Raw genomic sequence first — 13,536 nt, 5'->3', positions numbered from 1 at the left:
GTATAGGTGTTATCCATCCATCCATCTTCTGAGCCGCTTCTCCTCACTAGGGTCGCGGGCGTGCCGGAGCCATCCCAGCTATCATCGGGCAGGAGGCGGGGTACACCCTGAACTGGTTGCCAGCCAATCGCAGGGCACATAGAAACAAACAACCATTCGCACTCACATTCACACCTACGGGCAATTTAGAGTTGTCAATTAACCTACCATGCATGTTATATATCTTCATATTTAAATTGCATAGTCAAATGATATTATTAATTAATTTTAACACTAGACTTCAAACAAATCTTCACCGACTCGTTTCAAGCTTGCTTCGAGAAAGGATCAGTGCAAATGGAGGCAGTTAGGTCTATTTATAGACACTGTGCCTCCGATCGATCGGCATCCTGATCCGGTGTAGTGTAAATGGCATATCCCTCACTGCTGGATCACCAAAGGTGGGAGGGAGGAGAGTAGAGAAGGCAAGGGTGGGAGGGAAATGACTGCAGTGGAGGAGGAAACAAGAGGTACAAAGGAACCCCCTTTGCTGGCGTTTCCATACCGAGTGAGTCATCTTGAGCTTCGTGCATTTTCGTAGCAGGGACGCCTCGTAGACCTCTCCTCAGCTTCCTCCCATCCTCAGATCGCTTTAAAGAACAATACAATAAAGTAACTTTATTGCCTGGCTGAAGGGGAAAAAAAGCACTTAGACGGGGACGTGACTAGAACATAGTGAGGAGGGCAAAAATGGCTAAAGACATTTTTAAGCTTTTCGTGTATTTACATAATCCAGGGATTTCATAATTATTGAGTGATTAATGAGGAAACACGTTGATTTGTGGTGCTGTAGTATTATTTCCAGCCAACAATGTGGATTTTTTTAAATTAATTTTATTTATTTTTTTTAAATCTAAAACAGACAAACATTGTTCACGGAATTTGGATCATTTGCCTGGATAAATCCAAATATTAGATTACTGTATGTCCTCAAGACTCCTCATCTGGTTTGAGCGACAGCATGAAGGCCTTTAATGTGCGCCTGTCCACCCGCGATCGATGTTCTCGTCATTGCGTCATAATTTCATTTATTCACACTGTGAAATAAACAGCTTCTCCTCCATCTGTGACGCTTACAGGGGCTTCTATTAGCCCTTCCCTCAGCACTGTAAAAATGTTCAGAGAAAGTTTACTCATTTATTACACTGATTACAATCCCTAAGTGGGAAATGCAGTTTACACTCTGCTGTATATTTTATATTTCACACAGAATGGCAGTGTTGGGGCAGTGCCTTGCTCAGGGGCACCTTGACAGTAGCGTTTTCCCTACAGCATGTTGCCATTTTTACATTTTGTCCAGTCAGGACTTGAACTGTTACCCTCTGGAGCCAAAGACCGAGTCCTTCCAGATGAGCTACTACCGACTGAAAACAATAGCGGCCTCCAATGAATTGGAAGGCAATATATTGCACTTCCTCTTAGTTTGCAGACTACACATGCCCGAGAGCGCTTAATTGCCTACTCTTAGTGTCAACTGGCTGGAGCTCAGGGGAACGAAGAGACTTAAAACATGAGCATGAGACTGCAAGTAATTGTTTGAATTACAGCTGGTAATTGAATAACCCTCCACAGGCAGATAAGACCGTGATGAGCTGAGTCGGAGCTTGAAAGAGAAGCTCTTGGATAAGACCGCAGTCATTCAATGCAGGATTTCATTCAGCTCTTCTCGCGAGTGACGCACATACAAATAAACGCATGAGCATTGTGTTTTATGTAGCATTTCCTAACATTTCTAACATCTGGGTGGCATGGGTGCTTTGCTTCTTTACTCGTGTTTGGGAGACCATGATTTAAACAAAAAAAAAAAAGTAACTTAGATAAATACCGTTCTACTAGGGCTGAGAAGAAAATCGAATAACTCTGCTAAGTTGACTTCAAAAATAGGTTGACGCAAAATTTCTGCCTCGAAGCTCCACCGGGACTAAAAAAAAATTTGAAAATAAATAAATAAATAAAGATCCGCCCAGAACTATGTTTTTGCCGCCAGAAGCAAAGGTCACACGGACATTTACTGCAGACGGACGCAGTGTTGGGCCACTGATAAACTTTATCAAAAATGACAGAGGAGTGAGCGTCTGTAAGTCATTTTTAAGACACTGTTAGATATGTAATGCACATATAACATGATTTATGAGTGAGCTGAATGTTAGTTAGTGTTTTTTGACCTAAAATGGTAATCGTGATTGTTAACCATTTAGCATTTTGCTGTCTCAAATTATGTTACACCAAATTTATACCATACACTCAGTACCAACATATGCAGTTTAATAATTGAAATCCATCCTTCATAAAATGCATGCTAGTAGCTTGAAAAAAATAAATAAATAAGTGGGGGGGCGGGGCAATTATTTTTCAATGATTCGACCAATAACTAATAGGAGAGTTGGTTATAAAAACATTTGATAGTGACAGCCCTACCTTATACACACACATTGAAAGCACATTACCAAGGACAACCGAGGCTTCATAATCCCCTTACAATCACTATCACTTGCACAACCTAACCTTAAAACAATTTTAAACTCTGGGTTAACTGCATCTCAGACTGATTGCTTTAATTTAATTTATTTTAACAATATTTAATTTCTACCCCTTCAATCAGCAGGAGACAAATTGGTTCACAATAGTGTACAATATTTTGAGATTCTAGTTGCACGTTTGATTGTGGGGATCAAGTATATGTGTTGCACAGCAAACATATTTGCAGATCTGCCTATAATATTGAGCATTTTACAAGCTTGAATAAAAGCGGTCAGTAGCTGGTCAGAAGATGACCACCAGCTCCTAGACAGACTAGTCTAGTGTGATGTGGTGTGGTGAGGGGGAAATGAGAGAGAGACAAATGAATAGTAGAAATTGAGGGAGACAGCAGGTGGACAACATTGGACAGAGGTTCAGCAAATGAATGCACAGACAATAAATAAAAGTTCTCATGCATTGGGATCGGCTGATGTGTTGCAGGTGTAGCTTGATTCTTAGCTTGCATGTCTATGAAAACAAAGGTCTACTGTGTAAGCTTCAATGGCCGCTTCATTGACTTCTCCTCAACTTAATAGACAATTCTTTTTCATTTCTAATTAGATTATCTTTTTTTTTTTTTGGCCTTTCCGCAGACAAACAGAATGAGGTGGAGATACCATCACCGACACCTAAGACACGGGAGAAGAAGAAGCAGCAGAAGCAGCAGCTGATGACACAGATCAGCGGCGTCAAAAAGATCTCCCATGGATCTTCGCTTTCGAGCAGCAGCATCTCACGTTTCGGTGTCAAAACGGATAAGGAGGAGTTGCTGTCCAAGGAGCTGGAGGACCTGAACAAGTGGGGCCTGAATATCTTCACAGTTTCCGAGTACTCAAACAGCCGACCTCTCACCTGCATCATGTACGCCATCTTTCAGGTAGGAAGCTTCCCGTTTCTCTCTGTGTGCTTTCTCTTTTCTTGAATGTCCTCGTGTGTCTCATCTCTAATTATATGTATTACAATCTTGTGTTTCTCAGGAGCGAGATCTATTAAAAACATTTAAGATCCCAGTGGACACATTTGTGGCCTATATGATGACACTGGAAGATCACTACCACTCAGATGTGGCCTACCATAACAGCCTGCATGCAGCTGACGTAGCCCAGTCCACGCACATCCTCCTCTCTACTCCAGCCCTTGATGTAAGTCATAACACCAGCCAAAAGATGGCCAGTTTTTTCATATAGGAAACTCTACAACATAATTTGTTGCTGTTTTATTTTCCAACCACTCTGGTAGGTACTAATGAGCAGTAGCAAGCCCTCAGAGCACTCAGCACAGGCATCTACCATGGCCCTAAAAAATTGGCCCCCTATGAAATGAGTGAGAAAATACCTCTCGAAGTTTAATTTGATTGAAAAAAATATATATATGTACCCTTAGAAATTAGAATCATTGTTGTTATGATATAGTCAGCTTTTCTTTATACTTCTTTTTACAGGATTTTTTTCTGTACCAGATCCAAGTTCAATTTAGCTCCAATAACAGAAGAGCTTTCTTGTGCCCTTTTCCTTGATCACCACTTTTTGTTCATCCTGCTCCCAAACCATAACAGAGAAGGTCCTCTCTTTGGTCCAACATGAGTCCTTCCCTTGTCAGATTTCCAGATGCGCGTTCTCATCAGCCTCCTCTTCGGCCTGAAATGAGAACGCCCATTGAAGTGACGTCAAGCTGCCCCGTCCTTGATCTGTTTTTCATCTGCTCAAGTCATTAGTTATCCCATCATCTATTTTTTAGAACAGAAATAGTTTCGATACTAATTATGAACAAGGAGCCTTTTTTTCCTATCTCATGTCATGTTTTCGGATGTTTTAGTCTCTTTTTTTTATGTTTGTGCTTGGCTTTTGTTTTTTTACAGGCTGTCTTCACTGATCTTGAGATCCTCGCTGCCATCTTTGCCACTGCCATCCATGATGTTGACCATCCTGGAGTATCGAACCAATTCCTCATCAATACAAGTACGTCTTGTAAATTGTTAGTAGGGACGTGATAGACTGTGTCTTTGAAAATTTTGGAGCAGTAGTGGTGAGAGCGACTCATAATTTTTTTTTCACCTGTGTCCAGACTCTGAGCTGGCGCTGATGTACAACGATGAGTCTGTGCTGGAGAATCATCACTTGGCTGTAGGATTCAAACTCCTGCAAGAAGACGGCTGTGACATCTTCCAGAACCTCACAAAGAAGCAGCGACAGTCCCTTCGCAAGATGGTTATTGACATGGTATGACACTTTGACCCATTTATTTTATTTTGTTTTTCCACACAACGTCTGATATGCTTTATGTAAATCAATAACTATGTCATTTCTTCTGTTGCCCAGGTTTTAGCCACTGACATGTCCAAACACATGAGTCTGTTGGCCGATCTGAAGACCATGGTGGAAACCAAGAAGGTGACGAGCTCTGGAGTCCTGCTGCTGGACAATTACACAGACAGAATACAGGTAAAGACTGAACATACTGTAAGACCTTCACCTGATTCCAATAAAGAGCCAGTGGCCATTAGCCAGCCTCCTAACTGGCTGACCTTTGCTGGCACTGTCACGCCCTTTCTCAAAGGATCCATCTTCTTTTCAACTTTAGGTGCTCCCTCCTTACGAGTCTTTACATTATTACTCTTTGGTTACAGCTCATCTCACTCTGATACAGTTAGACTGTCTGTCCTCCAATAATCCAAACTGACTATTGTAGCACGATTTAGTTGTCTTCGGTTTATTTTTTATGATAAAATATAGAATTATGTTTTAATTATCAAACTGCAATGACATTTTTTTTCTCAAGGTGCTGCGAAACATGGTGCACTGCGCTGACCTGAGTAACCCGACAAAGTCCCTCGAGCTGTATCGCCAGTGGACTGACCGGATAATGGAGGAATTCTTCCACCAGGGAGACCGGGAGAGGGAACGAGGGATGGAGATCAGTCCCATGTGCGATAAACACACAGCTTCGGTGGAAAAGAGCCAGGTGGGGGGGAAAAGAAGAAAATGCATGCAATATAATAGTTGCATTTGAAAACAAACAGGTACGCCTAACCTGCATATCTTCGCATCTTCTAGGTGGGTTTCATTGACTACATCGTCCACCCCCTGTGGGAAACTTGGGCCGATCTGGTCCATCCTGATGCACAGGATATTCTGGACACACTGGAAGACAACAGGAACTGGTACCAGAGCATGATTCCCCAGAGCCCCTCCCCACCCTTCTATGACCAGGGTACTCATGGACATGGGGGAGGCACTGGAGGGCAGGGAGGTGGCGAGAAGTTTCAGTTTGAACTGACCCTGGAGGAGGAGGACTTGGATGGAATAGAGAAAGATGAAGTGGAGGAGGAGGAGGAGGAGGAAGAAGATGAGGAGGCAATCGGTGAGGAGGAGGACGGCCTAGGAGATTCTCGTTCTCCTCCTCTGGACTATCAGGAGCACGACGAGGGTGACGTGTTGGAGCCCACGTCGACAATAGAGATCGTGACGCACGAGGCGTCACCCACAGACACATAGGGAGGGGCTTCCATCAGCAGGCTCAAGTGCTGATTTGAAAGCGTTTTGGAAAAAGAGGGAGATCCTCGTGCAGCTGTGCTTTTTAAGAAGCCCGCAGAAGCAAAGGCTTAGTTTTGGCCCGCATGGGGCCGTCTTGCACTTGGGTGTTTGAAGCCAGACACGGACAGACAGTTTCAGTGAAGCGGCTCCAGAGTTCTCAGGAAATAATTACTGCAAACATTTTAGTCTTGATGGTCACGCAAGAAGGACGGTGGAAATTGAAGAATGTAGGCCAGTTTGGGAAATGTTTCTTTTCTGGGCTGGCAGTAAATGAACATTGACACTACTGAGAGAAATTTTGTAACTTAAGACTTTTTTACAGATATGAAATAGAAGTAGCATACAATAAGATCTACTGATGGAGACACGTTTGTATAGCAAGAGAAAGTGTTTACTTTTTCCTGTACCATTTGTCAAAGAACTTTTGTGTGCCTTTTTTACTAATGTCTTTATATAGTTTTTTTTTTTTTTTTTATTATTATTTATTGAACACTCTAGTACAGTATGTCTGTGAAATGTTTTTTCTTATCTGAGAGAGTAAAATCATTTTTGTATGTTAAAAAGAGAACAGTCTTCCATGTATCAGGCAATAGAGAAATATAATGTCGACAAACAACCCTTAGATAAAATCGTCTTAGTAGGGAAACATAAAGGCGCACATTTTGTCAGAATTCTTTCCTAGTCTGAGCACAACATTGTTTAATGGAATTTACACACGGCTACATTAGTGGTTTGTGTTTTATGATGACATTGTTACATTCACGTTGTATGGGTTAAACCCCTATACATATTTTAATACATCTACATACTTGTCAATGAAATATCTGTTGTCTTAAAATAGTACGAAAACATTGTGGGCTTCCTAACTCATCAGACCAAAACTGAAAGTTTCATGCAAAATGCACAGTGGGGTCATGTATTCCTGCTAGATGGAGTAAGTGATTTACTTTTTGTTTTGCATTTTACGTCATCTTTCTATATGAGAGTGACATTAAAATGTGATTATTTCAAACATAATAAACCAGACCTACCACATAATAAAAATTAAAAAAAATAATAATAATCCAAACAACTAATAATAAGTACCTCTGCCGAGGAGTTTATATTTTTGCCACCAATTTGTTCAACTCCATGAAAGGAACCTACAGGGCCAATTTCACCTAACTTACCGGAGGGCAAATCTCATGGGTCATGAGCTGATGGGTCGAATCCATTGCATATTGCTGACAGACCAATTTGACATAACAATACAAACCCCATTTTATTTGCCTTTGTGGAGGTCTGCTCTTGAGAGTACACTTCTTTAATCGTCAAATCAAAGATGGTGTCCGACAAGGACAAAATGCACATCAGCAGTGATTCTATTTTTAACTGGCAGGTATGCTGCAGTCTTAATAATCCTGTTAGTTAGAACTACTCCTGATCCCAGACCCATCTGATGCAAAGCCCTTCTGCCCCTATGCAATCAGGCCCTGCAGACCACATGACCACAAGGTGCTTTTCCAGCTGCCAGTGTGAAAGGCGCGCTCAGAGCCTCATCAGCGCCACTGTTCCCATGGTTGACAAACCCTCTCGGCTCCATGGACACGACCCGAAACAATCAGGCCGGCTATTTCTTTTCTGTGATGAAAATCCCTCAAGCGCTGCTTCCTCCCAATGACGTCAGTGGGGAGGGAGAAAAAAAAACACACCAAAAAAACTCCCTTTGCCGCATCAGGTTTCCAGGGCAGTTTGGATTGTACAAATTGACACACATATAATTGAAGGTAATACTTTAGGGAAAATTAGGTGCTCTATTTCGACAGCAAGCTGGAACATTTTCCGGACTTTTGAGAATAATTGTTTGAAAAGGGTTTGTCGACTTCACATTTCCTCTGGCTTCCGCAGCAAAGTTTGTTTGTCTGGTTAATGATCACACCTTCATTGTATGCATATTGGTTTACTGATGTACTAAAAATGATACTTTGTCAAAAATCACTCCAGGATAGTTAACTGGCAATCATGTGTGTGTTGTATGCATTTGCAGTATGGCAGGTTTTGTATACAGTATGTCTGCGTGTATGCGTGTATGTTTCAGTGTGATTAGATATGTTGACTTTGCCATTGGCCTTATACCTCTCCCCATCACGCCTCACCTTTGTCTATAACTGTTTGTTGCTAGAAGCTCAAGTTGGTCTTTTTGCTGTTTATAACAGTGTATATTCTATATGTTAAGCATGTAAATAAGAAATACTGGTTCAGTGTAAAATCAATTTTCTAATTTATATGCACTTGCATTACCTGGAAGTGGTGGTGTCTAATGTGTAGAAGACTCTGGATTCGAGTCTTGTTTTGTTTTATATATTGTTATATAATTATATTTACACACAACACAATTTAACATTGTGTATATATCTGCACATTGTTTTGAGTGCCCAGCAGAGCAGGAGCTAAAGGAATGTTGTCATATGAGAACCTTGTAACATCAAAATTACCAAGTTACCAAAGTTTTCCCTTAATGTAATGCTGCATTCAAATGATTATTATTATTATTTTTTTTTAAAATCATTTTTAATAACTGAATTCATTTTAAACCAAAAATGAAACTTGAAAATAGTATTGTTGCTTTAACTCTGATGGCATTTCACACATGTCCCTCTTTATTTCTTTTAAAGAATAATTGTATTTTTATTTTTCAGAACTCTTATTTGCTTCCTCATTTCATTTTCACTCATTTTTATTAAATGTATACAAATCAGGACCATTACCTTTGAAGGTACAAGGTTGTCATCTGACAGCAGTTTGGTGAGCCAGATGTGACATAGAGGACATGTTAAACGCCATCTGCTTGGAAATAGGATACATGCATAGGTAAGCAGCACAGACACCTAATCATTGCTTTGTATCAAAATAAACAAATTGCTTATTTTATCTCAGCAGCTTGTTAAACCTGAAGCTTCTAATTCACATATTTAAATGGCAAGTGCTAATTTATAAGATACACGTTTGAGAAACACAAAACGACAAATGATCTCCTTTTACACTTATTGCACATCATGTAAAAGTAGATGTCACTGCAACAGTATAGGTGGCATGCTACAACACGCGCGGGACTCAATTGATCTGCGTTAAAAACAAAATGCTCTCATGTAACTGTGCTACTGTGTAAACTGTTCCTGACCAAACCTGTTAGCAGTTTTTAAAAACAATTTTGTTCAGTATTAACATTGTTTATCTATGTTCACGCTTTTTGGTCCTAGATGTCCAAATGGTTAGCCTGATTTAGCACTATCTGCATGAAAGGTGATTTTTGTTATTGTCAATATTACATTTAGGTCCACCGGTTGTTGCAGGTGGGTTAATAAATGTTTCACACAATGTATGGCATTATATTGTATATTGTGTTTAAAAAAAAATAAATCGGACATACTTTTTCCAAGAAGCGATTAAAGTAAAGCATGACTGTATTTCATCTGCTTGTTGTTGTTTTTTTCTTTCTCCTGATCATCTAGATTTGGGTTTATATCTGCACCTTGTACTGTATAACACTAAAGTGCAGCTACAGCTTACACTCTTTTGAGAAGACTTTCGACAAGAGGTTGTAACGTTTGTCCATTCAGCCATAAGAGCAACTGTGAGGTCATCCTAGGTCACCAAGGTTAGGCCTGGTACACACATACAGACAATTCGCCCTGTTTTTGTGCCGTTTTCATCCCTTCCCGATGAAGCACGACAAACGCCAGACAATCTTAAGTTTTAACGTTACATTAATAACATTATCCTATAAGATTGTCCTTAGGTCTGATGTGTGTTAAAAGTGGATTTGTCTCGATTTTAGGGTCCGAAACACGATTAGAGCCGACAATCTTAAATGATGAACATGAACAATATTTACGACCAAAACTCTTCATGTGTGTGGAGAACGCTGACATCTCCCGAGTCATGACGCTGAGAATGGTGACGTCACATGACACAAAATGTAGCCAATCAAAGAAGCGTCCAAGACTGACGAACATGGAAATGAACGTAAATGAAAACAAACACATCTCACGCAATGTCATTTTTTGTAGAAAAGTAGGTTCCCCCAACGGCACGAAGTATTTTCCAAAACAAGTCGTTTTTTTAAAACATTGCCATTTTACAAGGCTCTGCGCGCTGGCAACCTTCGGCAAACATCGGTGCGTATCCGGAAGTGTTTCTTCTTTTTTTTTTCTTTTTTTTAAGATCACCTGTGTTCACACGAGATTTCTAAATTGGCGGTGGAACAGAAACTTTGTGTGTGGTTTGCTGTGTTGAGATTCTCGGCGCACACGACACACATGACGACCAAACGGTTAAATGGCCAATTTTTTTAACTTTATGTGTGGAGTCTGTAGCAGATAACAATTATTTTAAGAGTGGAATAATCTTTGTGTGTACCAGGCCTTAGGTGAGAGGGCCTAGCTCAAAATCTCTGTTCTTGTTCGTCCCAAAGGTGTTTGATGGGGTTAAGGTCAGGGCTCTGAAGTTCTTCCACTCCAGACTGAAAGCATGCCTTTCTTTGTGCAATTGGACAGTCACACCAGAACAGAAAAGGGTGTTCTCCCCTAAACTGTTCACACAAAGTTAGATGCTTAGAATTAAATTAATTTTTTTTTAAAAACTTGAATAAATCAAATCATCAACCTTTTTTTTTTTTCAAAATGACTTGCCGTATTTTCACGACCCTAGGGTGCACCGTATTAAAAGGCGCAGTCTCAGTTATGGGGTCTATTTCTGTATTTGACACATAAATATGGCGCACCGTATTATTGGGCGCAGGCATGGTAAAACGTACGCTAGCTTAAAACATACGGTAGCATGCATGCACGCTAAAACAAAGGCAGCGGGAGCAAAACTGAGTTCGGTTGTACTTTATTGAAATATTTAACAATGTACTCACGGTATTTTTTGATCAATCCTCATCCACAAATCCGTCAAAGTCCTCATGTTCTGTATCTGAAATGAACAGCTGGGCAAGTTCTCAATCAAACACGCCAGGTTCCCTCTCGTACTCGTCGGAGTCAGTCTTGTTGCCGTGCGGCTCCTCAGAAATGATGCCGGTTTTTACCAAGCAGAAACCTTAGCCCAAGCATCCACAATCCGTTCACAAAATGTGGCGTAACTCGCCCGGCGCTGCCTCCTAGTCTTCGTAAAACTGTGTTCGCCATCTGTCATCCATCGCTTCCACGACGCTCACAACTTCACTCTGAACACCCTGTTTACACCGATGTCCAGCAGTTGGAGTTCCTTAGTCGAGTCTCCCGGCTGTTCTTTGCTCATTAATCCATTGCTCAAGTTGGTCTTCCAACTCCGGCCACCTCGCCTTGTTTCCGCCTTTTGTTTTTCTTTTTTTTTCTGCGGAAACTCAGCTTCGTCTTCTTGACTTGGCGAAGCTCGTTTTCCTCCTTCCTCCACTTGCGAACCATGAATTTGTTGATCTTGAATTCTCTCGCGGCTGCTCGATTCCCATGTTCCTCCGCGTTACTAATAGCTTGCAGTTCAAACTGTGCTTCGTAAGCGTGTCTCTTCGTAGGTGCCATTTTCGGGGGTCCTTAGCCAAACCGATGTTGTTTTGCACAATGCACACCCCGGAAATGCTCCCAGTCAGTCAAGCGGTTAATAACAAAAAACAAAAACAAAAAAAAAAACACCCCGGCGCTATATCCCTACTGGGGGCGTGGATTTAGCGTCCGCCTTCACGCACCCTTCCCCTGTCCTCAGCCACGTCCGCTTTTCCTCTGTGTAAGCAGCGTGTCGGCAGAAAATGCTAAAAAAAAAAAAGAAAAAAAATAAATAAATAAAGTCAAGCGGAGCGCTCATCACACAACAACATTTATAGATGTTGGAACTCGGTGCACACATAAGGCGTCCCGCATTATAAGGCGCACCGTCCATTTTGGAGAAAATTTAAGACTTTTAAGTGCGCCTTGTGGTCGTGAAAATACGGTAATTTCTGACTTAATGTCTTTAAGTTGATAGCATTACATTGAAGCAGAGGCTACTTACTGGTTTATGCTGACATTCAACCTCTATTTTTCGTTTAGGAATAGACCAGCACGGCTCTAAAAGCCCTACATGACATGGGTGAAAAATCAAGTCATTACCCTTCATATCTAATTTCGTTGTGACCCATGTTAAGAGCTCCGATATGGCCTGCCCTTGTACGCACTCCAATTTCACTCCGAATCATCGGAGAATTATACAATCAGGTCGATAATGTATTTTCCCCTCCTTGTTCTCCCCTCATTCTCAATTTCCATAGCTCTCTCGCTTGAATTTTCCATAATACGGGTCAACTCATCTGGCCTCTGATAGAGCCTGTAAAAAGCGAATTTTATTGGATGATACCACTTGCGTCCATATGATGAAAGACAGTTAGATGAAGGATAAAGGCAGATGAGAAAAATGACACAGGGAGCCTCCCCGGTCTCTCTTAAAAAATAAAAAGTGACGTCTGCAGGGACTGCAAGTTAAAAACTTCCCACCATTGTTCTGTATCTGAGGTCATGGTTAACTTGGGAATAATAATTTTGTGTTATAGAACCCGGGTCCTCAGAACTGTGAGGCAGATGTGCTAAACAGTTGTGCACCGTGCTGCCCAAAAACAACCACAAAGGTTTATTTTCTCAAAAAGTAAATTTTTCTTTAACGCAAGTTTTTTTTTTTTTTTTTTTTTTTTAATTATTAACATTTTAGCAACAGCACTGTTCTGATTACCATGGAAGAAATCCAGGGAAAAGCATTTCTAATACTGTATATCACAGGTGACCAGTAATGCTGAATTTGAGCAGGACCTCTCTCACACATTGACAGGGACGGCCAAGTCCTTGCTGTCAGGTTGCCATAGCAACTGTGCCAAAGTTGAATACCCAGACACATTCTCCAGACATTTCCCTGTGGGATAACATCCCCTTTGTCATTTGCAACATTTGTACAGCATGGAGGCATTTTTTGCTCCTTTTAACACATCAACTGTAGAAAACATTTCCACCGTAAAAGCACAATTCAATCGAAAATGTCAACCTTTCCTCAAAGAAATTCCTTTTTTCGTGGGCTTCTAGTCATATACAGTCGTTTACAGAGGTAACAATTACCAAGTTTGCATGAGTAGCATGTAACACACCAATTGTGTTTTGTGCTGTATTGTTTTGCAATATGTGTGGGTTTGCAAACTCTTCAAACTGAAACTGAGCAGGTGTCCTTCAATGTGATGATTCACATGGAACAGCACCTGAGTTTTGTGTTTGACCCATCACGTCCATCCATTAGCACCAGTGGTGGAGATAAAGAGTGGCCAACAAAACAAACATGAAATACAACTATCTTCTCGTTAATGACACATTATGGAGGCATAGCGAGGCTTGCAGAAGTCATCAACTTCATACATCATACAGTTCACACTTTTAGTTTACTGGTGGATAGATACTGTAACTCATTATTTGCT

At 40.9% G+C, this 13,536-nt stretch overlaps 1 protein-coding gene across 4 annotated transcripts in view; it reads left to right on the top strand.

Annotated features, from left to right (window-relative positions):
• Positions 1–9,543, top strand: part of pde4ba (phosphodiesterase 4B, cAMP-specific a) — a 140,496-nt gene extending 130,953 nt beyond the window's left edge. For all 4 annotated transcript variants that reach the window (XM_061778640.1, XM_061778641.1, XM_061778642.1 and 1 more), the window contains 7 exons: positions 3,153–3,436; positions 3,537–3,701; positions 4,418–4,517; positions 4,624–4,778; positions 4,878–5,000; positions 5,338–5,520; positions 5,613–9,543. In XM_061778640.1, coding sequence (XP_061634624.1) covers positions 3,153–3,436; positions 3,537–3,701; positions 4,418–4,517; positions 4,624–4,778; positions 4,878–5,000; positions 5,338–5,520; positions 5,613–6,053 — 1,451 coding nt within the window. In that variant the 3' untranslated portion in view covers positions 6,054–9,543. The remainder of the gene's footprint in view (positions 1–3,152; positions 3,437–3,536; positions 3,702–4,417; positions 4,518–4,623; positions 4,779–4,877; positions 5,001–5,337; positions 5,521–5,612) is intronic.
• Positions 9,544–13,536: the final 3,993 nt, after the last annotated feature.

The sequence above is a fragment of the Phyllopteryx taeniolatus genome, chromosome 7 (assembly GCF_024500385.1).
Source record: "Phyllopteryx taeniolatus isolate TA_2022b chromosome 7, UOR_Ptae_1.2, whole genome shotgun sequence".
Taxonomy (NCBI): domain Eukaryota; kingdom Metazoa; phylum Chordata; class Actinopteri; order Syngnathiformes; family Syngnathidae; genus Phyllopteryx; species Phyllopteryx taeniolatus.
Note: the sequence above shows the minus strand (reverse complement) of the source record. Positions and strands in the feature narration are given on the sequence as shown.